Here is a 27,690-nt window from a genome sequence, read left to right as displayed (position 1 = left end):
GTTGATTTATGAAATAATAATAACGTCATGTCCCGCAGTGTCCACAGAGCGTTTTCCGGTGTTTTCCGCACACGTTTCTAGACTACAGGTCAGGCTAAAATGGTCGATGTAAATTTTATATTACGTACTTACTTACCCACCCACATACTATTATTGTGTTAGGCGATCGGTACTTTTATTGTATAGCACATAATATTATATAAGTAGTCGCGAAAAAAAATACAATAAGACCCATTCGTTTGGTACCTTTAAATCTGTCAAACTTTCGGTCGTACTTACCCGAATTTCCGCCTTCTTTGTAATGATTTGTTTTCTCGAATATAGGTTGTGTTCAGCTGGTGATATTTGTGACATTTGTGTACGGAACATAAAACTGCCTGTTGCTCATGACAGAAGCTCAAACGGTTTTCACACTAAGAGCAACGCGAAATGTAAGTGATAACTTTTAATACTATTGTAATTACATTGTAATCGTCTGTTTTAAAATCGACATAAGATTAGTGTCATACGTTTTACACGATATTGTGGTCCATAGCTTTTACTTGTTGTTTATAATATTATTATAATTACTATAAGTTGTAATAATATATCATATAGGTATTTACGAACCATATATAGATTTACCTATTATAAGTGGTGCCGGCATTATTTGAATAAGTAGGTAACTAACAATTATTGTTAGGCATGTTGCGTATCATTTATAGATATTATTACTATTATCATATATTATAAATATAATTACTAATAATTAATATTAATTAGGTATTTAGTTATATTCAATGTAGCACTTTATGATAAGTGTTCGTTTCGTGTGTTTAATCTTGCTCGCCTACCTATATTATAATTTATAGTTATTGTCCACATAATATGAGTGTAATATACTAATATATGACATTATGACGTATTGAATTATGTACATACACCTACTGATTATTAATTATTATCACCGAGATAACAATATTGTATATTTGTATACTATGGTTATTTATCTGAGTGATTATTATACAATTAGATGTAATAAAACCACGACAGACGTCTTCTATATTATAATAGTCTGTCTGTGGATTCAATATTGATTACGTAAATAGATTACCTGCCTATCGAAGTTTCTCGCATTATATAAACTCACTAAAAGTTATACGACAAAAAGTCGAGCTACTTTATCTGCATAATCATTGATAATATGTATACTACTCGGAAACGTAAAAAACTCATTTATTTTAATTTTGAGTTTTATTCACCACAATTATTTAGATAAAAAATAAATTATTAAGATGTACACGCGCAATAAATTTAAAATTTGACAAGTATAGATAAAAATATATCATGTAATTTAGACATTCAATATATACGAATGATAATAATTTGCATTATAATAATATTCCTACCTCCTACGGGCTATACAATATTTTATATAGTATATTATTTTATTTATATAGGTATTATGGACAAAAAAGTATAGAACTGTTATATAAATAAGATATGATAGGTAATGGATAATTATTATAATTTACGATCTGCTTATCTGGTATTCCGTGAGCTTTCTGCGTTAGAAAACTACACTTATAAATTTATCATTCAAGTCCGTCATATTCGTTTACATAGCACATTTACTTTTCACAGGTCCAACACTGCTGCAATGGCTCATGAGTCAGTATTAGAATTAATTGATAATTATAATATAACTATTAAGTATAATATACAAATGTAATAAAGATGTAGCTTTGCGTTTTCTATTTATTATTTTTCTTACTATTGATTAGTTGTAAAGTATCTGTATACTAAATACTTATTGTATATTATATCATTATTATAGAATATTGATAATTCTATTTTAATATGAGATACTTTCATAAGCGCAATCAGAGGGGGCTTAGGGGCTTAGTCCGCTCTAGAATTGCTACAGCCCCCCTAATAAAAAAATCTTATGATTTTACAACATAATACATTGGAACTTGCCCATATGCAGTTTTTGCTAACCTAAGTTACAGCCCCCCCAAATTTCAAACACTGTTTGCGCCTATGGACACCTTTTATCTTTATCCAGTGTTGAATTGCTAAAAATATACATATTTTTCACGCATATAGGTAAAAATGGTAAAAATCTTATAATTATGTAGAAAAAGAAATGTTCCCGTTTCGCTCAATATAATTATTTTCATACAATCCTTTTGTGATCATTATTATGAACAAAAAAAATCATAAAATCGTTAAAGTAAAAGAGCTACCCTAATAACATTTATTTTTGGAAATTTAAATTCAGGAAAATGATACAATTTTATAAACCTTTGAAGTAATATTCTCATAAACGATAAACCTATGGACTATTATGGTAGTCAGTAGATAAAAGGTCATTGATTCTCAAAATATTTGTTGGTAATTACCTAATAGAAGATATCAGCTGGTGACTATCAAAATGATAAAAATATTATCTGAGAATTAAAAATTACAAGTAATTATAGAATATTTTATTTTCATCACTGAAAATTGTAATGGAAAGGTTCTATTTGCTCGTATCATCATTCATTTGGTTGTATACTTTAAAAAAACTAGAGAAATTAATATATTATCCAATATATAACCTTACCTATATCATATATATATATATCAATATTCAAATATCATAATATATGTAATATATATCATGTACTGTGTGTTTAACTATGCTTATCCTCATTTTTAAATTAAATATATTTATTAATTCATTAATTAATATTCATAGATTCGAAACTTTTTATAAGTATACTTAAATATTATATTTTCTCAGTTATTTTTATATATTAAGAAGAGTCCTAACCCCTAGGTGATAAAATCTTCTTTTTTAAATTTTGATACATCCAACACAAAATTTGAACATGTAATTTCTAAGTTCCATATTATAAAATGTATATATATATAAGTACTAACGATAAAAGTATGTACTTATATAAAAAAAAATTGTTTTACAAAAATATAAGATCAATAATTCCCTTTTGAATGATGTAGTAATATTAGGATACTCCTTAAATTATGTAAAAATTTAAATAACTGAAAACATGACCATTAATCTTGTTACAGTATCAAAAAAAAAAAATTTTAATTTAACAGTATTTTTTAAATTTTGTTTTATAAAGTGTTAGTGACATACAGGGTCATCAAACTTATTGATAATATAATAAAAAATATAACATATATATAATTGGTAAGCGTGAATTAATTAAAATATTTACAACAAATTACAGTAATTTACATCGATAAGATGGTATTATATTTTTGATATAGTTTAAAAATAATTCTAATATCGACCCAGATGCCAAAGCTTGCGTTAAATCAACGAAATGTAAATTTGTAATGTTAAAGTTGTGCGCTGCGCTTAATAATGAATGGAGAAGAAAAAGTTGATCATCGATATGATTATGTAGAATTTTGTTGGCCAATGGTAATACATAATATTTAGGTAAATTTAGTAGGACATATAAACATCTAGGTTATTGTATATAGTATTATAGTACGTATACTTTATTCGTAGCATTCTAGCATCCATGTCAGAGCATATTTTAACGTAAGTATAAAGTACGTGGCACTAGTGCACTCAGTGAAAAATAAGCGTTAAGACTAAAAGGTTGATTTCACCTATACCTACCGATATTCCTCATATATAAAATTTTACGTTGTAACTTGTAGCTACCCAGTAAACATTACTTAAAATATATATGCCCTGATCCATGTATAAGGGTGTTTACTGAGTGTATTGGCATGGCACCGTAGTAAGAATAAAACTGAAAAAATAAAATTCAAGTATAAGTAGAACCTATTACCATTGTCTTATACATAATTATATTACAAAATAGGAATATTGAAATTATGGTGTAATCACAATTATATAGATGAGATTACATGACTATCAATACCGTGATAGGCACTTGGTTTTCAAAAGTTCAGTGGGTACGCAGGAAAATAAAAGCTAAATATTTTATGCAGTTATTACTGTAGGAAAATATAGATTTTAATAGGTCCTTGAGTAGTCGAGGTTATCCACATAATTATCACCTAATGCTTATGATCGATGCAGGCGTAACACGGAGGCGATAAGAAAACAGAAAATCAAAATATTGCATAAAAATCATAATGACTACTAATCAGATATTTGTTTATCTTGTAATACGATCGTTATTGATAGCTGTAGGCTATTTCAATTTGTCAGGAATCGCCTATTGTAATTATTGATACAAAAGGGTGAAGTTTTGTATTTGTATATATGGTCCAACGTTGACCGGGTAAAATAAATTATATAGGTATTTAATAACTATAAAAAGAGGTATTTATAGTTATGTTTTCAATTGTATATAATTATGATTTGTATTTTGGTTTAGTTTTTGCAATGTATATTATCATCTCATGACATTACAGCAAAATCGTGTACATTATTATGGGCATTGGACACGACTGAAGTTTCAGGGATAAACATTTAAAAAAAACAACTTGTCTTCAATACCTTTTGTATTTTGGTTACGACATTAATTATCGTTTTAATTTAATTTAAACTAATATTATTCTCTATAAACTATTAAATCTTTGCCAAGACCAAGCAAAGCTATATAGTTATTTATAAGTTATGTTTAACAATATACGTCACACCATAAGTCTATTTTTGTCTGCTTTTGGTATAAAATCAACTATGATACTATTATTAATTAATTAATTTCTGAATAAAATATACTTATTATTATTACTCTTTATCAAGTTAGGTACTAAAGTTTGAAGGTTTTTAAGTTTTATACAAACTATTTAACATAATAATGAATAAGAAGTTTAATTATCGAGATATTCAAGACCAATACTAAATGTTATTATCAGAAATCAGCAATCACTAATTTTATGTTATTACATTATTTGTTCTATGATTTTATTACATTTTTTTAGTTTGATAAATTATATAACGTTTTAAACAAATTATCTATATATTAAACTGATTTACATTATTTTTCCTACATTTGATATAAAAACTATAGTTCCGCGTATTTCTTTTGTGGACGAAATAGATAATAATATAATATGAATAATTAACACAAATAAAATATAACTTCTAAATAATTAACAAGGTTTTGTAAGGCGTAGTTTTTATTCGTCATTGTCGTGTATTCTACATTAATAGACTACGTCAACAGTCACTTGACTTTATCATACGTCATGACTAATACATATTTCAATAAATATAGTATTTACTACAAGTTACAATATTAGCTATAATATATGTAAATATTCTTTACTTTTTCATAAAAATTATTATCCCACATATTTATTGTAGATTCCCTAACATACAGGGGCGTATTCATATTATAATTCTGGATAAGAGTAGTATATATATGTACCACAAAGGGTAAAATAATGAAACAAATTAAGGAAAAAAATCAGTGGGATTGAAAAACTATGTACAAAGCTCTAATGTATGTTTAAAATAGTACAATAAATAAGAACTAATCATAGGGCATAAATTCATATAATATAAAAAAAATATTTTTCATTTATTGATTTATAGATTATTATCACTATATCTATTTCTTAACCAAATTACCAAATTATTCTGTGGTATCACCCGGGCTGGATTTAAGGGGGGCTCACAGGGCCCAGCCCCCCCCCCCCACAAGATTCAATTAATTAGATTCCCACACAAAAAGATTACTTTTTTTTTTAAATTTTTCTATTAGTTTGCAAAAAAATATTCTATTTAAGATAAGAAATTAATAGCATGATGAGGGATCAACCCATCAGTAATATAATTTTAAAGTTTAAGTTTTAAAGCATGTAGGAAAACTAAAAATTCTTATATTTCAATCTTATGTGGGCCCTGGGGCTCCCAACACCTTAAATCCGATCATGGGTATCACCCATCATGTATATCATTATATTTACACCTTCCCTTAATTAATTTAGTTTACCTATATACATACATGTTGAAGACTATTTTAATTTATAAAAATTGATGTTTTCTGCCTACAAATTAAAATAAATATCTGTTTTAATAAAATAATATGCACTAAACAAAAATATAATTGTCTAAACCTATTTTTTCAAACTAACAAATAGCACTACACGAATGAGTATATTACCTATTATAATTATTATAGTATGGTATTATACCAATACTTAAAAAAAAACTTTAATTTTCCCAGACATTATTTTATATTTATACTAGTATAAGTTAGAGTTATTAGTATTTTCATGAACCCGACTTCGCCCGTATAAAAATGAAAAATTTTGTAAGAAGATATATACGACCTCAGTTACGGGTTAATCGGCGTCGGTGTACCTATAGTTTTGTGAACAAAATCGACCAAGATGTGCAATTCGCCTATTTGTGTCGGTATTTTTTTTCAAACTACTCTCCAAATTTTTCCGATTTCGCTTAAGAATATTTGAAATTTTTGTAAAAATCAGTTGAGTACCTTTTAGATTATTATATTTATGTATGTCAAGTTCAAAATACAAACATACATTATTATATTATATAGATTAAGTTTATAAAATACTTTTATTTCTGTAACAAAAGGCAACAATTCGATTTTCGAGAGCCAAAACGAAATTCATGTATGAACCACCTATAGTTTGGTTAAAACATAGCTATATAAGGATGAACATTGAACACTCACAGAAAAAAACTCAAGGAATATGATATATTGTGGCCAAAATTTGATGCTAATTAATAATGTAGATTTTAAGTCTATTATTATAGCCCCAAAGAATTGTACATATTTTATATCATACATATAAATAGGAAATGATATATAATACATAATATACATTAAATTTGTACGGGCATAAGTTGAAAAAAAATGATTGTAGATAATTATTCTACCATCAAAATACTGAATGCGGTACTAATCATTGTTCTTATACCAATAAATAGTAATATTCAATTTCAATAATGAGTGGTCGTTTACTTATCCCATTTATAAATTTAAAAATGCCAATAAACATTATTTACAGTTTATACTTACATGGTCAAATAATCATATTTATATAAATTATAAGAAGTATTTTTATGTACTTATAAACATTGCATTATAATTACATTTTATTATAAATAAATTGATTAATAATTATTAATAATTCAAATTTAAGTGCATATAATCAGTCCTAATATTGTATAAAAATATAATTTCATAATCTCAATTGAAAAAAAAGCGGGTAAGTCGTGGATGTCGCTCTGCTGTACAGTAGGCTACTGTAATGGATGGGGTTAAATTTGAATGCAATGATAGGTATCATTGTATACGAAAAACGATTCTGAACGGAGATGATTTGTCAGTCTAGGATATATTATATTTAAATATTGTCATATATTCTATTTTGAAACAAATATTTTATTTTTCAATTAGTACCTACGCATTTTGCATAAGGCATGGTTAATAATTTTTTCCAAAAACATTGCATGTAGTTATCATAATTCATAATACCTTATATTATCATAGATATACGAATACCTGGTTTGAGGATAAATCGTTATCATTACGCGATTTCATAAAAATTTAAAACTCAAACGCTCAAAACATTTTTCCTATAATGACGCTTCAAATTTTCTCTATAGCTATTTGAAGCAAAACTTATGGAAAACTTGGTGTTAAATTTTATAACCTTAGATATAAATACAAACAATATTATGAATTTTGAACTACAAAATAATTTGCAAATATTCATGGTTTTGACGAATTTTTGTCAATATTTGAAATTCAAATGCTAATGAAAATTTAATTTGAATTTCCAGTGGACATTTTTTTTTGTGATAAAGATTGAAAAACTTGTAAAGAATCTTGTATTAAATTTTGAAATCTTAGATTTAAAAAGAAAATTTTTTATGAATTTCTAGCTTATAATAATTTGCGAATTTTCGTAATTTTTACGTATTTACACAAAATTTGAACTTTAAATGCTTATAAAAAAAAAAATGTGACTATACATTTCTTGATTTTTCAACTGCTATGGTAAAAATATTTTTGGGAGCTTTGTATTCAATTTTCAAATCTTAGGTTTAAAAGGGAAATTTTTTATGAATTTCTAAAATAAAATAATTTACGAATTTTAGTGATTTTTATGTATGTTGTCAAAATTAAAATTTGAATGCATGTAAAAAAAAAATGTTGCTATATATTTCTTTTATTTTTCAACTTCTATTGTAAAAATATGTTAGGAGCCTTGTATTAAATTTTCAAATCTTAGAATTAAAAAGGAAAACTTTTATGAATTTCTATCTAAGATAATTTGAACATTGCCGTAACTTTTACGTATTTAGTCAAAATTTGAATTTTAAATGCTTATAAAAAAAATTTGTGACTACGCATTTCTTTTATTATTCAACTGCTATTGTAAAAATATGATAGGAGCCTTGTATTAAATTTTCAAATCTTAGATCAAAAAAAGAAAAATTTTTATGAATTTCTATCTAAGATAATTTGAACATTGCCGTAATTTTTACGTATTAAGTCAATATTTGAACTTCAAATGCTAATAAAAAAAATTGTGCCTATGTATTTTTATAATTTTTTGATTACTATAAGAATAACTTATGAGGAACTTTGTATTCAATTTTCAAGTATTTTGATAGGGCCAAAAAAATTTTATCGACCCTTCCAAAAAAATTTTCAGAAATATTGAAAATTTCAGTTGTCTATAAATATCTCAAAAAAAGTCAAAATATTTTGAAAATTAAATCATGTAAAGAAAATGCCAATCTTAATAACTGGTAAAATTTTCAAGTATCTAGGACTCATACTTTTTGAATAATAACAAATATTTAAAATCGCTTCAGGATAAATCGTTATCATTACGCGATTTCATAAAAATTTAAAACTCAAACGCTCAAAACATTTTTCCTATAATGACACTTCAAATTTTCTCTATAGCTATTTGAAGCAAAACTTATGGAAAACTTGGTGTTAAATTGTATAACCTTAGATATAAATACAAACAATATTATGAATTTTGAACTACAAAATAATTTGCAAATATTCATGGTTTTGACGAATTTTTGTCAATATTTGAAATTCAAATGCTAATAAAAATTTAATTTGAATTTCCGATGGACATTTTTTTTGTGATAAAGATTGAAAAACTTGTAAGGAGCCTTGTATTAAATTTTCAAATCTTAGGTATAAAAGGAAAATTTTTTATGAATTTATAGAATAAAATAATTTACGAATTTTCGTGATTTTTACGTATGTTGTCAAAATTAAAATTTGAATGCATGTAAAAAAAAAATGTAGCTATATATTTCTTTTATTTTTCAACTGATATTGCAAAAGTATATTATGAGCCTTGTATTAAATTCTCAAATCTTAGAATTAAAAAGAAAAACTTTTATGAATTTCGATCTAACATATAATTTGAACATTGCCGTAATTTTTATGTATTTGGTCAAAATTTGAACTGTAAAATCTTATAAAAAAAATTTGTGACAATATATTTCTTTTATTTTTCAACTGCTATTGTAAAAATATATTATGAGCCTTGTATTAAATTCTCAAATCTTAGAATTAAAAAGAAAAACTTTTATGAATTTCTATCTAAGATAATTTGAACATTGCCGTAATTTTTATATATTTAGTCAAAATTTGAACTGTAAAATCTTATAAAAAAAATTTGTGACAATATATTTCTTTTATTTTTCAACTGCTATTGTAAAAATATGATAGGAACCTTGTATTAAATTCACAAATCTTAGATTTAAAAAGAAAAACTTTTATGAATTTCTATCTAAGATAATTTGAACATTGCCCTAATTTTTACGTATTTAGTCAAAATTTGAATTTTAAATGCTTATAAAAAAAATTTGTGACTACGCATTTCTTTTATTATTCAACTGCTATTGTAAAAATATGATAGGAGCCTTGTATTAAATTTTCAAATCTTAGATCAAAAAAGAAAAATTTTTATGAATTTCTATCTAAGATAATTTGAACATTGCCGTAATTTTTACGTATTAAGTCAATATAATGATGGAGCGTAGGATAGAGTGAGAAAACAAACTGTGATATTCTTTTAATATGTATTTAAATATTTTAAATTATATATTACTTCTTAATGATTATTGTGTTCTCTGAACACGCCCATCGTAAGACATTTTCCGCCCTAAAACAAATACCAATAATAATTAAATTTCTATTTTTTTGCAGGAAATTTAATATTACAATTTGCCGCCTCATTTTTTTTAAATGTTATGCCGCCCTAAAGCAACGCATGGCTTGCTTGTACCCTAGCGACGGGCCTGTCTCTGAATGTGTGTCTATTGGCTACTTAGTATCTACTTCAATTATTATAACCTATATGAATAATTTAGGTAGGTTTATATGGATATTAGCCATTTTATACTTACAAGTCTTCAAATAGTCTTCCATGTAAATAGGTAAATCGTCGAACTATGCATTTTCCAGCTGTTAATCTTAAATGTTATATAATTATTTTAGTGTAGGTTTTAGGTGTTATATAGATGCAATGATGATGTCAGGGAGTAAATTCTCTCATAATATAGATTCATGATTAAATATGTTTTGTCGATCCTTTTTTAGATTTATTTCTTAACATCTTAACTCATAACATGACCTTGATAGTTTAGATAATAACTAATAAGTAGGTAATTGGTATGTACTTATTTAATTTTTTGATAGTATAATTTATATTCTATCGTATAGTATTAAACATAAGCGAAAAAAGGGGGAAACTAAGCATCCCCAGACTAAAAATGTATTGCTAAAAATCATACCATAACAATAAATTCTTAAATTTTTACAATTTTACATACATATTAAATTTTAATGTTATGTTTTCCGATAATATTATTCCAAAAATGCATTATTTTAGCATTCGTGTTAAATTATTTTGTTTTAGATTTTTAGAATGGTTAAATTATAATAAAAATATAATTAGCACTTACCACAATAAATATTATCAATGGCACTATGAATATTATTTAATTGGGTTATGTTGATGGTAAAGAGAAAGAGTCATTTGTAGACTACAATACAGCTAATACTGACATGACAGCTTGACCATGTGAACAAATGTGCGAGTTTGTCAGAGATCACTAGATCAATATAGAGAGTAATAGAGACAAAAGCAATCGACGAAATAATTTTAATTTTATATTCAATATAACTTATGAAGGCTGAGGAGCATTGTACACTTTTTTGTAATTTGTTGTCATCAATCTTTATATCGATATAATATATTAATATCAAATTTTAAATAGACAACATATTTTGTGTAAATCTAAATCACATAACAAATAAATATATTTTTGTATACGAAATACTCTTGTTAAAAAAGTATTAATACAAGTTACAATAAATAACTAAATATATTTAGGACATTTAGGTATTTTAAGTACTTAGTATATACAGTAATTTAGTCTTAACCCACACTATCAAGTGCGTACCTGATACCTAAATCCTAAGTGGCTATAATATCACAGAATAAATAAATCAAAATATAAAGTCCACAGCCGGATAATACGCGCCTATACAATACTCTAATATGTGCTTCATACTTGTGTAAAAAAATATTAATGTTTAAAGCCAATAACCTTTATTGTTGAGGCTTAATTAAATAAAAATATAAAAATATATTATATGTTCTAGTTAGATAATTTAACATTTTGATACTTTATTTACAGTGGCCGATGGCTGTTCATAAAACAATATTAAAATATATACATATTTCATAATATTGTATTATTTGTATACTATACCTATTATTTCTCAATTGACGAATAAACATATGATTATTTGATATATTAGATTAAAAAATAATTATACAATAAAATACACATCATTTTATTATATTTACTTTTATATATCATAATAAATTATACTAAATAATGAAGAATTAATTAGAAATCATATTCTATATCAGATTTTAATTAATATCCACACAGAATATTGATAAACATTTAATTTATTTATATGTCGGTGTTTGTATAAACTACTATACTAAATTATATACCTATATATAGATTCTTTAGTTATATTTATATTTAATGATAATGAATATAATAACTAATAAGTGATAATTTACTAATTATGTATTATAAGCTTTTCAGTAGTAAAATAAAACTATAAAACTAGGTTTTAACTGTTTAAAAAATTAAAGTACAATAGAATGAGATACCAAAAAGTTATCAGTAGGCATATGATATATCTTGAAGTATATCTAAATCTTGTCGTCAATAATATAAAATTCTTTGGATTTTTTTTTTTAAATTTCACCAAATTAAAAAAGATATATATCTGAATAGTTGCTTAATAATAACAGCTACAAAGAACATATTTTGTTAAATTAATTAGATAACTAATATAATCATTGTTCATTAATATATTATTTGTAATTAATTGTACTTGAAAATAAAATAGTAAAATAATCATTATAACTATATTTTCCGTGTCTTACGAAATTCTTTGCAGAGCGATTAATGTTTTGATTTTACAATTTGTATTTTTTTGTCATCAATCATCACCTTATGGCGCAGTAAAAATATTTCAGTCTTCAACTTTAATATATTCTCTGCGATAATAAAATAAGTCTTATTATAATGGGTCAAAAGTAAAATTAAAAAATCGTTATTTTGATGTAAACTTAGATTTTGAAAATTCGATTTTGCTATTTTGTCTTTATTGAAAAACGAATAACAAACAGTAGATAGATTCATTTAATTTTTACTAAAGCATTAGTAGTTTCTGTTCATGGAATAATTTTAAACTTTTATCAATTCCTTTTGCAGTTATTATGAGTTATTTATTGACATTTTGACATTTCCTATTTTTTTTTTTTTTTTTGTAAATAACGTTAAAACAATGTCCGGTTAAAAGTTTTAAAATTGAATACAAGGTATTCCACACAAGCTTAAGTTTTAATTTTGACAAAATTGGTCTTTTGCACAAAAAACAACAAGTTTTGTTTTGTAATTCGATAAGTATTAATCTTATAAACTTGAAACTTTCCTCTATTATTTAAATATTCATTTTTTTACTCAATTAAGTAATTTAAAAATATTGAAATTAATTTTGATCTATTGTCTGCTGTCTATTTTTATCACGAACTTAATACGTTCTACGTTAGGTCATGGTATTGATTCATTTCATCTTGTATAATATAAATTACAAATAATAATATTATAATAAATGCGATCTTTCGGAAAAAATTCAGGTATCCTATTGTATTATTATTATTTATCTAATAGTATCAGTAGCGTAATTAGGAATTTGTTTTTAGGGGGGGGGGGGGTTCTAAATTCCATTCTGTTAATACATTTTCACGGTCCTGGTCATTCTAGTTTAAAATCATCTGTTTTAGACCAGCGTACATGGGACAGCTTGGTGGCCTATAAATGGACTTGGACTGTCTACGCCATGTAAATCTCAGTTTTGAGTTTCTAAGCCGATATTGTATGTGCATATTAACACACGTGCCAGGTTCTCACAACATTTTATGCATACAAAATACAAACTGTGCTCGAGCAAAGTTTTATAAGTTGTTAATTATTAATTATTAATAAATTATTTATGATACTATCATACAGGCTGTCGTGTTTGCATGAGTGATAATTTATGAGTTTAAGAATATTATTTCATGATCATTTATTGGTTTCATTATCTCCATTCTTCAATCGTTTATAATACTATAGTAGGTATACATTAAACAATTTATACTCCAATATAATACTATACGTAATAGTAGTATGCTTGTTCCCCTGCTAATTGTTTATTAGTACTCAACATTCTTATTGTTATCATCAGTGATTATTACAGTTTGATATGATTTTTGTTTGAATTTTATAAAATTTATTTAAAAAAAAAACACGGAATTAACATAAATACATTATAATTATAATTTTCATCCATAATATATTTGTATGGATGCGATAAGTAGGAACTAGAGTAGCCAGGAGAGAGTTCGGGTGTTAAATCTCTTCCCATTTCCTCTTTCCCCTAATAAATGTGAAGTTTATATTATTTATATACAACAACTTATTTAACTTAAACTTAAACCTTCTTTCATGGTCATGAACACAACAATGAGCAGAGAGATTCCATTCCAAATACATAAAAAAATCTTGGGATATTTGTGTATAGCAATATAATGTTTATGTATATGTATATTTAATATACATATTAAATTATTAAAAACCTTTTACCATAATAATTGTATACAGCTTTTCTAAATTTAACACAATATTATTAAATTACTTATATTTTTTTACGTAAGAAGCACGTTGTATCATATTGTGTTTGTGTAAAATATAAAAATAGATGTGTAAAGAATATAATTCACTTACCATTATATTTTACAGTTTTACACAAACACAATTTAATACATATTCGCACTTTCTTTTGTAATTAATAAAGATAATTTAATATACTTCATATTGTTTTAAATTTAGATTTCTTTATACTCAGAGTTTCCTTGAGTATCATGAATGTTAGTAATATTTTAAATATTTTAAACTAGGTCACGAAAGATGCGGGCAAATTAGTGGCATTAATTAATTGAATGAACTTTATGCATTGGACTATATTATATTATTTATGTACAAAATATAAAGTTAAAAAAATAATTTTTCAATACAATTTTAAAAACTTACGATAAGAAATTCAACGAATATGATTTAATAAATGTCTATTATTTAATGATCATATCTGAAAACAACTACTGAAAATCTTTAATTTCGGTCAGTTTTTGTGATGTATACATTTTTATTTTTGTGTATTTATATTTTATTTTTAATAACTTCCATTTATCAACATTACGCATGTGGTGTGGTCGATTTTTATTCTTTACACGTACCTAATGAAAATATATAATATTATGTATTTAACTTAGATAATCCAAGTTATAGCTTATATCGTATACATCCATTGAATAAATGTTGAATAATAGAATAAATTATTGTAATTTTTCAATTTACTGCAATAATGTTAAACAATAATTGTAAATTAACATTTACCTAAACACATTAAAAATATCGGAACATCAATAGAATATAGTGGGTTACACTGTGAAAGATATTACAAGAAATTAAATGGGTCAAAAATATTAAAATAAAACTAACTTTAGAAAGCAATATTATAATATTATACGTACAATTCGTATATTTTAACTCCTTCCGGATAGCGTTATCTCAGTTCTTAGAGTGATATATATTATATTTGCCCACTTATTATTATTTTTTTTAGGAATGTATAAAATGTGAAGTGGGTATACTTGTCATTAATCTCTACGATTATAGTTTATAAGAATATAATATTATCCAACTATGTAGTATGTATTATTATTATTATTATTTTGTATAGCTGCACATAGCACATATTTAATCAATGGCAAAATGATAGGAATTCTTACCGTAGTAAGAATTATTATTATTGCAAAAGACAAAAAAACGGAATAAAGACGTCACGTGACGTCACGTTTGTCCCGACTAGTCTGGTTATCGCGTAACACAATATTCCGTGTTGGACAGCCGATAACAATTAATGTTACATAATATTATCGCGCGTTGCACATCTGGTCATCTCGCGTTGGTCAGCAGCCCTGTTCGGTCGACCTCCGAGATCGTTCCGTAACGACACGTGCGACCTGTGCTCGGAACTTACAACAGACTAGTTGGGCGGGGGGGGGGGGGATGTCGTCAATGTTTTCGTTTGTCATCTAACTTTCAGACAACCGCCGTGGCATTACGAATTCTTTTCAAACTGTCCATGCCGGCGATCGTTCGGATCATGATTTATCCAATCGTGTCAGATATACGCTCGGAAATGCATAAGCGCGCGCCTGCGACACCAAAATAGTTGCGTGACTACACACCCGCCCGCCCGCCCGCCCTACCCGAATCAGTATCCCTAAACGATGTGTGTTCAGAGCAATAAAAAAACGTTCGTTCTACTACCATAATAATTACTAGTAACCCACTATGACGAAATATTTTTAAATATCATTAATGGGACACGCGCCGCGCGGGAGGGCATCGCTCCGTATCCGTATCGATTCCCTCCCCGCGTACCTTATACGCACTGTATTGGACAAGCGTAGGTACGCCGTACGTGGTGCCGAACCACGTAGAACGCAGCGAACACCGTTTAATGCATTACTCGTACGTTACCCGCACACGCTTCGGGGCAGCCTGCTGCTGCAGCAGTAGGTAGTAGGTACGCGTCGTCGAGGTGCGTGTGGATTGCCGCGAAACAGCCGCGGACGTCTTCTCCCCCCCCCCCCCGGTCCCTTTCGTTACGCGTGCTGTCGTTCGTCGTCGTGGCGAGGGGACGTCCTGCGGGCCACCACCCACTGCGGCCCTGAACAGCTGATGACTGCCGTGACGTCACGGCGGAGCCGGACGCTGCGAGACGCCGCCACCGCCGCCGATCGGTGGTTATCCACAATCCACTTATCCCCCCACATGCTCGCGCGGCGAGTCACACGCGTCAGTGTAGCGAGTAGCAACACGGCCGGCCCGGCAGTCCGGCACACACCGACCGTCGACGTCGCCGCCGTTACCTTCTCCGTTGCGTATCGGTTTCGCCACACCGCCGTTATCCGTTCTTAAATATTATAATAGTGGTGCCGACGACGATTCCGCGTCCGCGTCAGCTGTGTTTGTCTGCTGCGGCTGTCGACCCTCGCCGACGGTATTATTGTTTTAATCATATAGTATTATATTCATTTCTATCGTTTATTAAATTGGGGATTATCACTATTACCTGGGCATAGTAATGTTATACTGGAAATAATTTTCCGAAGGTTCATCGCGTTTTTTATCGGTCTACGATCGTGCTATATCTTCGTCGATTATATTTTAGTGTAATAATATTATCTTTTAATTCATGAACAATCGTAGGACGTACTAACATACGACGTGAGTTAGCGTTTTTTTTTTAGATCGTCGTCGACGATTTTCAAATTCTCCGTTGCCCGCGACTTTATCATCGTATGCTACCTATATAGATAACACTGTTATTATTATTATTGTTATTGTTGTTTTCTATATGGTAAACCGAGGGTGGTTTTCGAAACCTTTGCGCGCTTTTGAAAACGTAACCGTTCTTTCCGACCGGAATAACTCGCATAGTGTCTGTTGCGCGCACTCCATCAATCAAGAATTTCCCAAATAGCAGGCTGTCGTCTCGTCCGGACAGCGTATAAAAACCGTCGGCGGTACACGAACAATCGAAGCTCTAAGGACGTCGGCATGCGCCCAGTGGTAAGTGGGTCAGGATCGCGGTTATGATATAAGTAATGGTGCAATATGTTCCACTTTTTCTCCCCCTCCACCCACTCCCCACCACGTCGTTAACACGACCGCCGCCGCCGCCCGTCGAGATTCGCAAATGTTTTCTCAAAATATAAACGGATATAATATTATATAGATAGATAGATATTCCAATCTTGCGGCGTACAGACGGAGTGATTTACCTATATTATATATTTTATCTCGTACCCGATGGCCTATATTTCTTTCGTCACGCACAGTCCGTCGATAAAATTGTCTTTTCGATTTTTTGACACGCATTAGTGCATTTACGTACTACTGGTTAGATGCGGTGCGGCAGCCGGTAAGAGTCTCACGTAACACCCGGTAGCCAACAGACCCGCGTCGTTCCCATATAGTTTACAGATAATAATAATAATAGTTATTATTATTATTACAATATGTCGCGCGTTAATTACCTACGTTCCACACACACACTCACATACGTGTGTAATCGTGTATACACATTTTACACGTATATTTATATGCCTAGTTCAGGGCCGTACGACTTGTAATCTTGTACTTGACATTTATCAAACAATTTTCGTGTAAAACGTAATCGTCTCACTGGCGCGCAGCGCGCGAGTGTGTTTGAGGGTGTGTGTGTGTGTGTATCCGTGTGTACGTGTGTGTGCGCGCGACAGTTGAGAGATCGCGGTTGCGCTTGCGCACCGAGTACGGTAAGCGTGTGCGGTTGGTGGTTTGCGCGCGCGCATTTGTGTGTGTGTGTGTTTATGCGTGCGCGCGCGCGCGCGCCAACTACGCTACGTCCGCGGTGCACTCCGTCTCCGTGCCACCGTTCCACTTCTGTTCGCCGCCAGTTTTCGTGCGACGACGACGTCCCGTCTCCGCCGCTGTGGTCGCCGTTAAACCGATTTTCGTTTTTTTTCCTACTCTCCAACGACGGTTTTCCAGGAATCAGGACTGTTCCCGCGTTCGACGACTGCAGCTGCCCGGCGCCACCTACACATTGATCACCTATCGCTTTACAATATTGTATACTTCAAACGCGCATACTTTCAAAATATAAACGACCGGAACGGTAAGCGAATTCCTATAGGTTCGGGCTGACAATACGCCGCGGCGTGTCCTGTGCCTGTAATATAAAAAAGGATTATTAATTATTATTATTTTGATTTACATATATACATGTATATAAATATTATACAAATCGTTTCTCGTTTTCCGCTTCCCGGAAGACCGTTATTACAATATACTTAATACACACACATACACATATATATATACATATATACATGTATGTGTGTGTGTATGTGTCGGCGCGTGCTTACTCGGCAGCGGTATCGTCCCGTCGTCGGCGTGTGTATCGCTCCTGTGCCTAATATCTATATTGTATTAATTGTAGTATATCATGTCGTCGGGAGTACGACAGTCATTCGAGCTGCTGTAGTGTGTGCCTGCGATTCGTTCGGCGGATTTCTCGACCGCGCAAGTTTCAAGTTTATAGAGACAAACCCGAGCGTTCAAGGTTGACATTCTCACGGACGCACGCTCTGCCCCGGTGCGGTGCGCGCTAATAATAATACCGCCGCGATCAGTCGTTTAAAATATTATCGTTTGTTAATATAATATTGTGTACTATATATATCGTATTACACGCAGTAGTGTACCTACCCATTCCGTCCCAATGCGGCGTTATATTATGGTACCTAGGTAGATAGGTACTAAGGTATTTAACTTTAAAATGCCTACTCGAATGCATTGTTTGTAGTTTTCGACAATAATCATAGGCGCCGTAAGAGGATAAGAGGCACCAGTTCTGAGCATTTTTATTGGTCGCCCAACCGTTCGCGTTTGGTTTGGACGCTTCTTGCTTTCGCTGCTGCTCGTTTTCGAAACAACTTGTTGTCGGGTGCAGTTTACTCGGCCGTTTTTTGGCACTGATGGGCCTTTACAATTATTACCTACATATTTTTTGGAACCCGGGTAGGTACACTCGTATAATACAAATAGTTTTACTTATAAATGATATGTACGAAAACGAAACTAATTATAATAATGAGAAAGTTATTGTTGCCCGAAGGTAAACACCTCTCTCCTCTACTATTAGTAAAATTTCGGCGCATGGTATTGCAACTCGTGAATTATCGCCAGGTACCTACCTAACTATCATTCAAATTTAACAAGTTTTTATACACATTGTTTTTAAAATAATACAAACCGACACTTGTGTCATGATTTTTTCTTTTTTTACACGTTTACGTCGAACCTTTTACCTTTATCGCCTATGTATCCTTGTTTTCAGAACCGAACGGAAAATATGGATTGGATATGATGACGAAAAAAATAATATATGTATATATATTGGTTTCTGTACTTGACTAAGTAAACATAGGCTTTTCGCAAACGTATTAGTGTAAATGTGAAATTTGCTGATGTGTCATTAACTCTTGAACTTGAAATACAATTAACAAAATATTTCAACAATCATAATGAAGCCACAAATTACAACTGAAAATGTCAAGTCTGAGAATTTTTTTTTGTTTTCATGGATTTCCAAACGAAAAATTGTATATATATATATGATGCTCAATTAAATCTATTTTTTAATTTCCAGGAGACAGAAGCTTTTATTTTTGTGATTAAAATTTCATGTATTGGGTCGACGTTCATGGTGGTGGTGGGAATTTGACGTTTTCAGTTTATCTCAACTTTCAATTATTTATGTTTCATCTCTTTTTAATTATTTACTTTATGATATCCTCTTTTTTATAACATTTTTTATTAAAACTTACACATTTACTCGTAGAAACGAAACTTTTACATTTACCTAATGATGGATGTAATCTATGATGAACAAGGAAATTTCGATCATCAGATTTTTGTCATCTACAAATCACACATAACTTAAATATGTTTGTTCAAGATATTTTTGCTGATAGATTTGACAATTAGGTAAGATTAACAGTACCACTACGCAAAGATGTTAAATACTGCATTTTCAACAAATTTATACTTTATTATCATATATTGAAACTTAAACTTAAATTAGCAATTTAATGTATAATTTTAATTGTATTGACAACTTTTAGTAAGTATGTAGAGTTAATTTTGTTAATATTTAACAAAGCTAATAAATTTGTTGGCAATTTCAAAGATTACTATTACTATTGTATTGTATTAGGCAATACCTGTGTACTCGTCTTGAAAAATATTGTTATACTTACGTTTAATATTCTAAAAAATATGTGTGTTAAGTATAGATAAGCATTTGTGTGAAATCCTATTTCTATATGTTCAATATGTGTTGATTCTCAGGTGGAAGTAGGTTATAATTGATCTAGTTTTAGATATTCGTAAATTATTGAAACAGTCTTGTTTGTTTTTGAAGTTTGTACAGAATTATGTGTTAAAAAAATAGTGACTTCAGTTACTATTTTTGAAACTTATCCTTTTGTGTTAATGTTTCAGATTGGATTATGATAAAGCATTAATATAGCTTTCAAATTGATCTATTAGCTAAATAATATTTTATATTATCTGTTAATTACCATGAGTGTTAATGTTGGTCTTGAAGACTCTTATCAAAATAGTCACAACGGTGCTTTTCAATCTTGTAGACCCATTAAAGCTCTGATGATGTATGTACAACGTAGAAATTCAATAATGGGGAATGAACCGTGTGACAACAATATTAGTATGCCCTCAAGTAGTTGGTCTGATAGTACATCGCAAAATATTCATCTCAAATTAACAGTAAGGAAATTTAATAAATAGTAGATCATTTAATATTTTCTTCTCATTAATACTTGTTACCATAATCTGAGAAACTATGGAGGCCTATAAAATCAAGTTTTAGTTTTATATTCTGCAGTAAATTTGTAATTATGATGTGATTTTTTTCTTTTAAGTATGGTTATAATTTATTTAGTACACCTAAATAACTGATAAGCAAACTATCACAATAAATTGTTTTTTAATTATTCTTTGTGCAAAATAGACCAAATCTTAATTTATTAAAAAAAAATATTCAATACATTCTTTCTGGACTATAATAAAACTCTGTCTTTTATAAACCAACCATTGTTACATTTGCTACATCGCAATTATACATTTAATCAATTTATTATATATGTATTTATTTATTTAAAAACTTGCTGGTTATTGCAAACATGTTAGTTTTAACATTGTTAAATGTAATTTGTTTAGTTGTTTTATTTTATCTTATTGTTTGTTTTTTACATTTTAGTGTCAAGGAACATATCTTAAGGATACAACTACATGGTCAGATATGCAATACGAAGCAGAAGATACAGTTAGTGAAATAAAATATTATTACCCAAAAAAGAGATTTTTAGAAAAAGCTGAAATGGTAAGTTTAATATGCTTTAATTATTATTACATTAGCTAATCATAATAAGGATTGTTGTTACTTCTTAGGTATATAATTTTAAATATTTAATCTTACTTGTTAATTATAAGTTTTTATATAAATAACTTTCAGTTAAAAAAATTGATGATAGGTACCTTATAGATATTATTTTCTATAAATAATTATTGGTTAATAATTGAATATTCATTCAATGTACCTAGTTATAAATTAAAATGTGATTTTATTAATCAAATATCAATAAATATTTTATCTAGTTATTTTTCGTTCTATTAAAAGTCTGTTTTTAAATATAGAGAATAAAATAAAAATATTTATAAACGCTAAATTCGTTAGAATTTGTTTGTCTTCATTTGAGTTCTTTTAAATCTGATCTTAAATCGTTTCTTATCTTCAAATAAATTTTGTTTATCCAAAAACATTCATCATTTTAAAAACTATGAACAATTTTAAAATGAAAGGCCCCAACAATCTAATCTATCTAATCTCTAAATATTTATAATTTATAAACATAAATTACTTGATCAAAATTTGATTTTTGTGCATTAAATTACACCAAAAATTATTTTACTATGAAATGATGAAAAAATAAAATTGTATATCGTCATATTAAAAAGTAATACTTAAAAAGAATGATAAAAATTATATTCTTTACAACTTACAAATATGTAAAAATAATACTTTCAATAAAAAGGTTTATATTTTCTTCGATAAAATTATCTTTATTCTATACCTACTCTACTATGTTTGTTAATCCATACATAAATAATCATGACAATAAGCGTTAATTTAATTATTAGGTAGGGTAACCTTATTCATTATTTAACATCATTGGAAATGTTCTTACAGTTTTTTTTTTTTAATTATTATTATTAATACCTACACTTGTGGCTAATTATGTACCTTAAAGATTTAATTAATCCATAATTACTCTAGTAAATAGCAGTTTAAGTTATTTCAGTATTATTATGGAATACAATTAACTAAAATGTTAAATTCGGTGTTATTATTACAAACTATTAAATAAAAGTCTTTTGTTGTCACTATTATCTAACCTTACATTTGCATAATTAATATTCTAATTTATTGACTTTCTATAATTTTATCATAATTACTATGGATTTGTTGACCTAAAAATGTGTTAAGCGTCTCATACACGGAACAATTTATCGATAGATTTATCGTCAAACGCGGTCGCACAGACAGATATATATATACAGACGTATATGGGCTGGTTGGACGTTGTGTCGTGTCTGCCGGTTGACGCTCACGGAGCGTCAACACGACAACCGCCGAAATGTCGACAAACCTGTTGGTGCGTGTATAGTGTTGTCGATATTTACAAAATTATAACCTGCCATATAGTGACTGTGACTTGATTTGGTTCATTTATTAAAATTTTAAATTAAAGTTGCAAATTTTGTACATTTGCTATGGAATTCGATAGCATTGTTTTATGAAAAATTTATGATTTTAATACATCTACTCTTGTAGTTGAGGCTTAGGTTAATAGGTTAATACTAAATAATACCAATTAATGGTTTTGAATCTAGAAAATCTTAATTGTATTTTATTTTTAATATTGTAGGAAGCAGATCAAATTGATATAGCTGAAAGAAATTTATGTACCCAAAATCATCCTCCAACCAACCATTTAGGAGTATCTACCAAATGTTTAAAAGAGACTATTCTTCAATGCCGTAATGCTTTCAAGGATGATTCTAAGAAACCAAATACTGAAGCATCTGAGTTCCTACAACGTACTTTTGGTGATGTTACCAAGAATAATAATTTAGACTCTGAGGAAAATATGAATCTCTGTGTTCAAACTGCTCAAGATCTAAAGACTGAACCATATTATCGGTCTGGGTACAAAAAATTCACTTTAAGACGTAATGAAGAAGACTCAAATGACTCAAACGTTATAGAAACTCCTACAGTGATTGAACAGTTACCGGTTAACATAATTGAACAAATTGAAGTAAATGAACCTAGAGGAAGAATAAATAGGGCTTGTAAAGGAGTACGTTACCAACAATTCATGAACGATACATTATCAAAACGTCAAAATAAAAAATTGTAATTATCTATTGAAAATTTATTAATGATTCAAAAAATTAATCAAATCCATTTTTTAGGGGACCAAAAAAGTTAGTAAACACTGATGATACTGTTACTAAACGTCGTAAAGGTAAGAAATGTAACATAAAAGAAGAAAATAATCAAGCTGCTGAAATAAGTCCATTACCAATTCAATCTCGTCGTGAAACAAGAAATAGTGCCAAAGTAGCTGCACTGCGCAAACTAAAAGAAAACACTGACGAAATAGTTGAAGATAATAAAAGAAAATTAATGTATGTTCCTTATTAGTAATTACACAATTGATCGTGTACATATTTTGTAATGTGTTAAACATATTGTTTTTTTTTTTTTTTTTAGTTCTGATGATATAACTAAAGAACTAAATTCTACTTCTATCATGGTAGTTCCTAAAAAACGTTTTAGAACAAAGTATGTATTTTTTTTTTTGCTTTAATTGATTAAAAATCAATATTTTTATTTTATTTTTAAATTTTTTTAGTGAAAATGACAATAAATGTGATGCTGCTGAGGCGCCCAAAAGACTGCCTTCACCAATATCTTCAGAAGCTAGTTCCAGTAGATTATCAAGTCCAGAATCCAGTACCAGTAGTACCTCAACACATGTTCACTATAAAAAGCGTGTATCAAGAACATTTGCTGAAAGTCAAAGTAATACAAGTCAGTATACAAGATACATTATATTAATTGAACACAAATTAAGTGTATCATATTGATTTTATAATTTATATTTTTATAGATCACACTTCGTCTGACTCCAATGTCAACTTACAAACTTTGGCAGATGTTGCCTTACGAGGAATTCCATTTTGATTGTCGAGTAAGTAATTTATACTCTAATTTTTTTTTTTCAAATAACAGTTTTATATAGTATCTTAACTAATGTTTTTAAGAAGGTGTAACACCTGTATTTGTTGTCCCAGTCTTACAAACGCGTAAGATAGCTAATTTACACTTAAAAACTGAATTATTGTAAAAAAAACTTCCAACAAATCACAGATAATGTTCTTACCATCAAGTTTCATAATTAGTCTATTCATTCTAATTTTTCAAGCTAACGGAATAAACGTGAATTGCTGAACGCAAATTTGCTATGTTACGCAATTATAAGACTGAGACAACAAATATGGGTGTTGCAGCCTCTAATATTTTTATTAATTTTTATTATTATTTATTGATCTATTCAGGATAGATTTTAATAAGAATGAAGTTAAAAAATTTTAATCCGATAAATTTATATACATCGTCGTTAGGTTAGCTATATAGTTATTTATTATGATGTAATCATTTCAACATTTAATATTTATTATTCATGCATCACGTAGTTCATTCCTAAGATGTTGAGAAATAATTTTAGAATAATTTTAGAACTAATTTAAAAATTAAAACAACCTTAATAACCAATGTATGAACACTAATTATATTTTTACCTTAACATTTGATAATAGATCAGTATACTTAAATATTAAATTAACAACATAAATTAGTATCTGCTGGACATAATTTTTGTAAGTTGTTTATTATACCAAGTCCACACTGGTAAAAATTTACATTTTGTTGTGTTTACTCCATAAATATATGTTGTGGCGTAAAAAACTTATGGCCAACAGATCATGCTTTGTGTGAAATGAGGCAAAAATGTTTGAAAAACTTGTTCTTATAACTCAATTTTTTACCAGTGTATTTTTACGTGGATTTAGACAGATACAATTGTGCTTGTAACTTTAAAGCGAATAATAAGTAATAACAAATAGTTATTCAAACTTGCCTGCAATGTATTTAAATTTAAAACTTATTTGAACATTGTGGGTTTTCTACATAATTTAATCTAATTTAAAAATTGATGTTTGATATTTACTTAAAATTGTATTTACTTTGTTTAATTAAAATAATCTTAAGATGTTTATTTTACCTTATTTATACATTTATATTTATTTATATACTTTTTTAATTTTCAGTTAACAATTATTACCAGTACTAAAAAAATACATAACCTGACTAGTGGATCAGTGAAAGGTTGATATTCTCACTGGCTGACATTTTTTTATAAAAAAAAATACCAATTACTTTATTAAACAAATCTTAGATAAATTTGCAATTAGAAATTCGTATAATTTTATTTTATTGTAATTTGTTGGACAAAAAACAAGGGCCAAAACATATTTTAAGTCCATTTATATTACACTTAACAATTTTAGTACAATTTTCTTGTTTCTCTTGATAAGTTATATTTTATTTGTTTTTCTTAACTTTTTTTAAACTATTGCCTACCTAAATAATAATTTTATATATTGCTCAAAAATATATTTGTGTATAAAAACAAAGCAACTGTTAAAATATAATGTGTTATATTTCAAATGTTTTATGCTCAAAGTTTTAGTTAATTCATTTATTCTTTTTAATATTAAATAGTTTGTAAATGTAGCATTATATTTTTGAAAATCCTGTGTTGTTAAACTAAAATAAGATCTGTGTAAATAATGACGGAAGATCAATCATTCCTATTTGTATTACTATAATATAGTATATTATCCACTTTCTATAATTTGTTCTCAAAGTAATGTCTAAATTATTTTTTTAACTCAAATTTTCAATTATTGGCCTGCACCTTAAATTGTTTTAATTATCCACACATTATTAATTTTAATATACATAATATTGATCTCGAATTATGTATTCCATTAAATTTATATAAATTGTTAGGCATGTTTGACTATTACCCAAAAAAACAAAAAAATGTGTATGTTTGAATCAACTGAGCAAACAATTCTTTTAGATGAAATGGTCACTGCCATCAATTACGTATTATATTTTTCTCTAAAAAAAACTTCATACTTAAGTCTTTTTACTCTATAATTCATAAATAAATTTTTTTTTCATTTTATCAGCAATTTATTTTTAGTATCATTTCAAACTTTTTTCAATCATTTTTGTTAGTTACCTCTACATAATGTTTAGAACTACCACTACCAAACATGTCAATTATAGAGTTACAAGTTCCTTTTTTTTTTAGGCAACCATTTGTTTATTAGTTATTTTTATTCATTTTGTTTGCAAATCAAAGGATTTTAGCAGTATTTGTTACTTGTTAAAATGTTGTATTTAAGTTATGTCTACATTTAATAAAAAATATCTAAATTGTACATAAAATGTCTTGTAGCTCTAATTTAGTATTCTTAAGAAAAAATTTACCTAAGCAATATACTATTGTTTCATAGTATAAATTAATTTCAATGATAATGTTTTTATTATTATTATTATTATTATTATTATTAATATGAATTATAACTAATTGCTTTGTCTATCATATTGTAAATTTGTATTATGACCAAATCGATATTAATAATATTATAAAATGAACGGTCAATTTGTACTGATTAAGTTTGACTTAAATAAGACACCACCCAACTACGATGGATTTTATTGCGATTAATAAATGTTGTGTTGAATTTGTTCATATGTGTTGTTTATAGTTAAATATTTTTTATTATTTTAAACCATAATATTTAATCGTTGTATAACATACCTATACACTAAAAGCCTTGATTTAGGAAACTGGGTGATATCAATTATTGCCAAAAAATTGTAGAATATATTTTTCCTTTGCGTTTACTCAAGTTTTGAACATCAAATATTGATAGTCAAACATTAAAACTAATTGAGTTAAAATAATTTAAAATATAATTATTACATCAGCTATAATTTTATTAGGTCTACTCTTATTAGTAAAACTAAAATAAATGTCTTAATGTTACTTGCGAGCATTTACTAACCTTGTAACAATGGTTAATTGCTAGTGAATTCAATTTATTTTATTGTGATGAAGTAAATTTTCAGTTAATCACTATACAAGCAGAATAAATTTGTAAACAACTGATAAATATTAATCATATAATAAATATTATTGTTGAGATTTTAGATCGAGACATAGTGAACTAGTAACCTTGAAAAAATCACTGAATAGTATACTGTA

At 28.1% G+C, this 27,690-nt stretch overlaps 1 protein-coding gene across 11 annotated transcripts; it reads left to right on the top strand.

Annotated features, from left to right (window-relative positions):
* Positions 1 to 324: 324 nt before the first annotated feature.
* Positions 325 to 27,174, top strand: LOC107173779 (uncharacterized). 11 transcript variants are annotated; one of them, XM_089224964.1, is made up of 10 exons: positions 16,482 to 17,218; positions 19,533 to 20,182; positions 20,699 to 20,983; positions 21,477 to 21,599; positions 23,206 to 23,696; positions 23,756 to 23,971; positions 24,057 to 24,128; positions 24,199 to 24,377; positions 24,457 to 24,537; positions 25,676 to 27,174. In XM_089224964.1, exons 3-9 carry the CDS (start codon positions 20,780 to 20,782, stop codon positions 24,528 to 24,530), a joined length of 1,359 nt encoding a protein of 452 aa, XP_089081090.1. In that variant the 5' UTR covers positions 16,482 to 17,218; positions 19,533 to 20,182; positions 20,699 to 20,779; the 3' UTR covers positions 24,531 to 24,537; positions 25,676 to 27,174. The 11 variants fall into 11 exon arrangements, with proteins under 11 accessions (XP_015379937.1, XP_089081090.1, XP_015379938.1 ...); XM_089224966.1 differs by lacking the exon at positions 16,482 to 17,218 and adding an exon at positions 18,059 to 18,308 and having other exon boundaries at positions 20,037 to 20,182; XM_089224965.1 differs by lacking the exon at positions 16,482 to 17,218 and adding an exon at positions 18,059 to 18,308.
* Positions 27,175 to 27,690: the final 516 nt, after the last annotated feature.

The sequence above is a fragment of the Diuraphis noxia genome, unplaced genomic scaffold, assembly GCF_037042655.1.
Source record: "Diuraphis noxia isolate RWA-SAM2 unplaced genomic scaffold, SU_Dnox_SAM2 contig0003, whole genome shotgun sequence".
Classification (NCBI taxonomy): Eukaryota; Metazoa; Arthropoda; class Insecta; order Hemiptera; family Aphididae; genus Diuraphis; species Diuraphis noxia.
The sequence above is the reverse complement of the archived record's forward strand: the minus strand, read 5'-3'. Positions and strand labels throughout refer to the sequence as shown.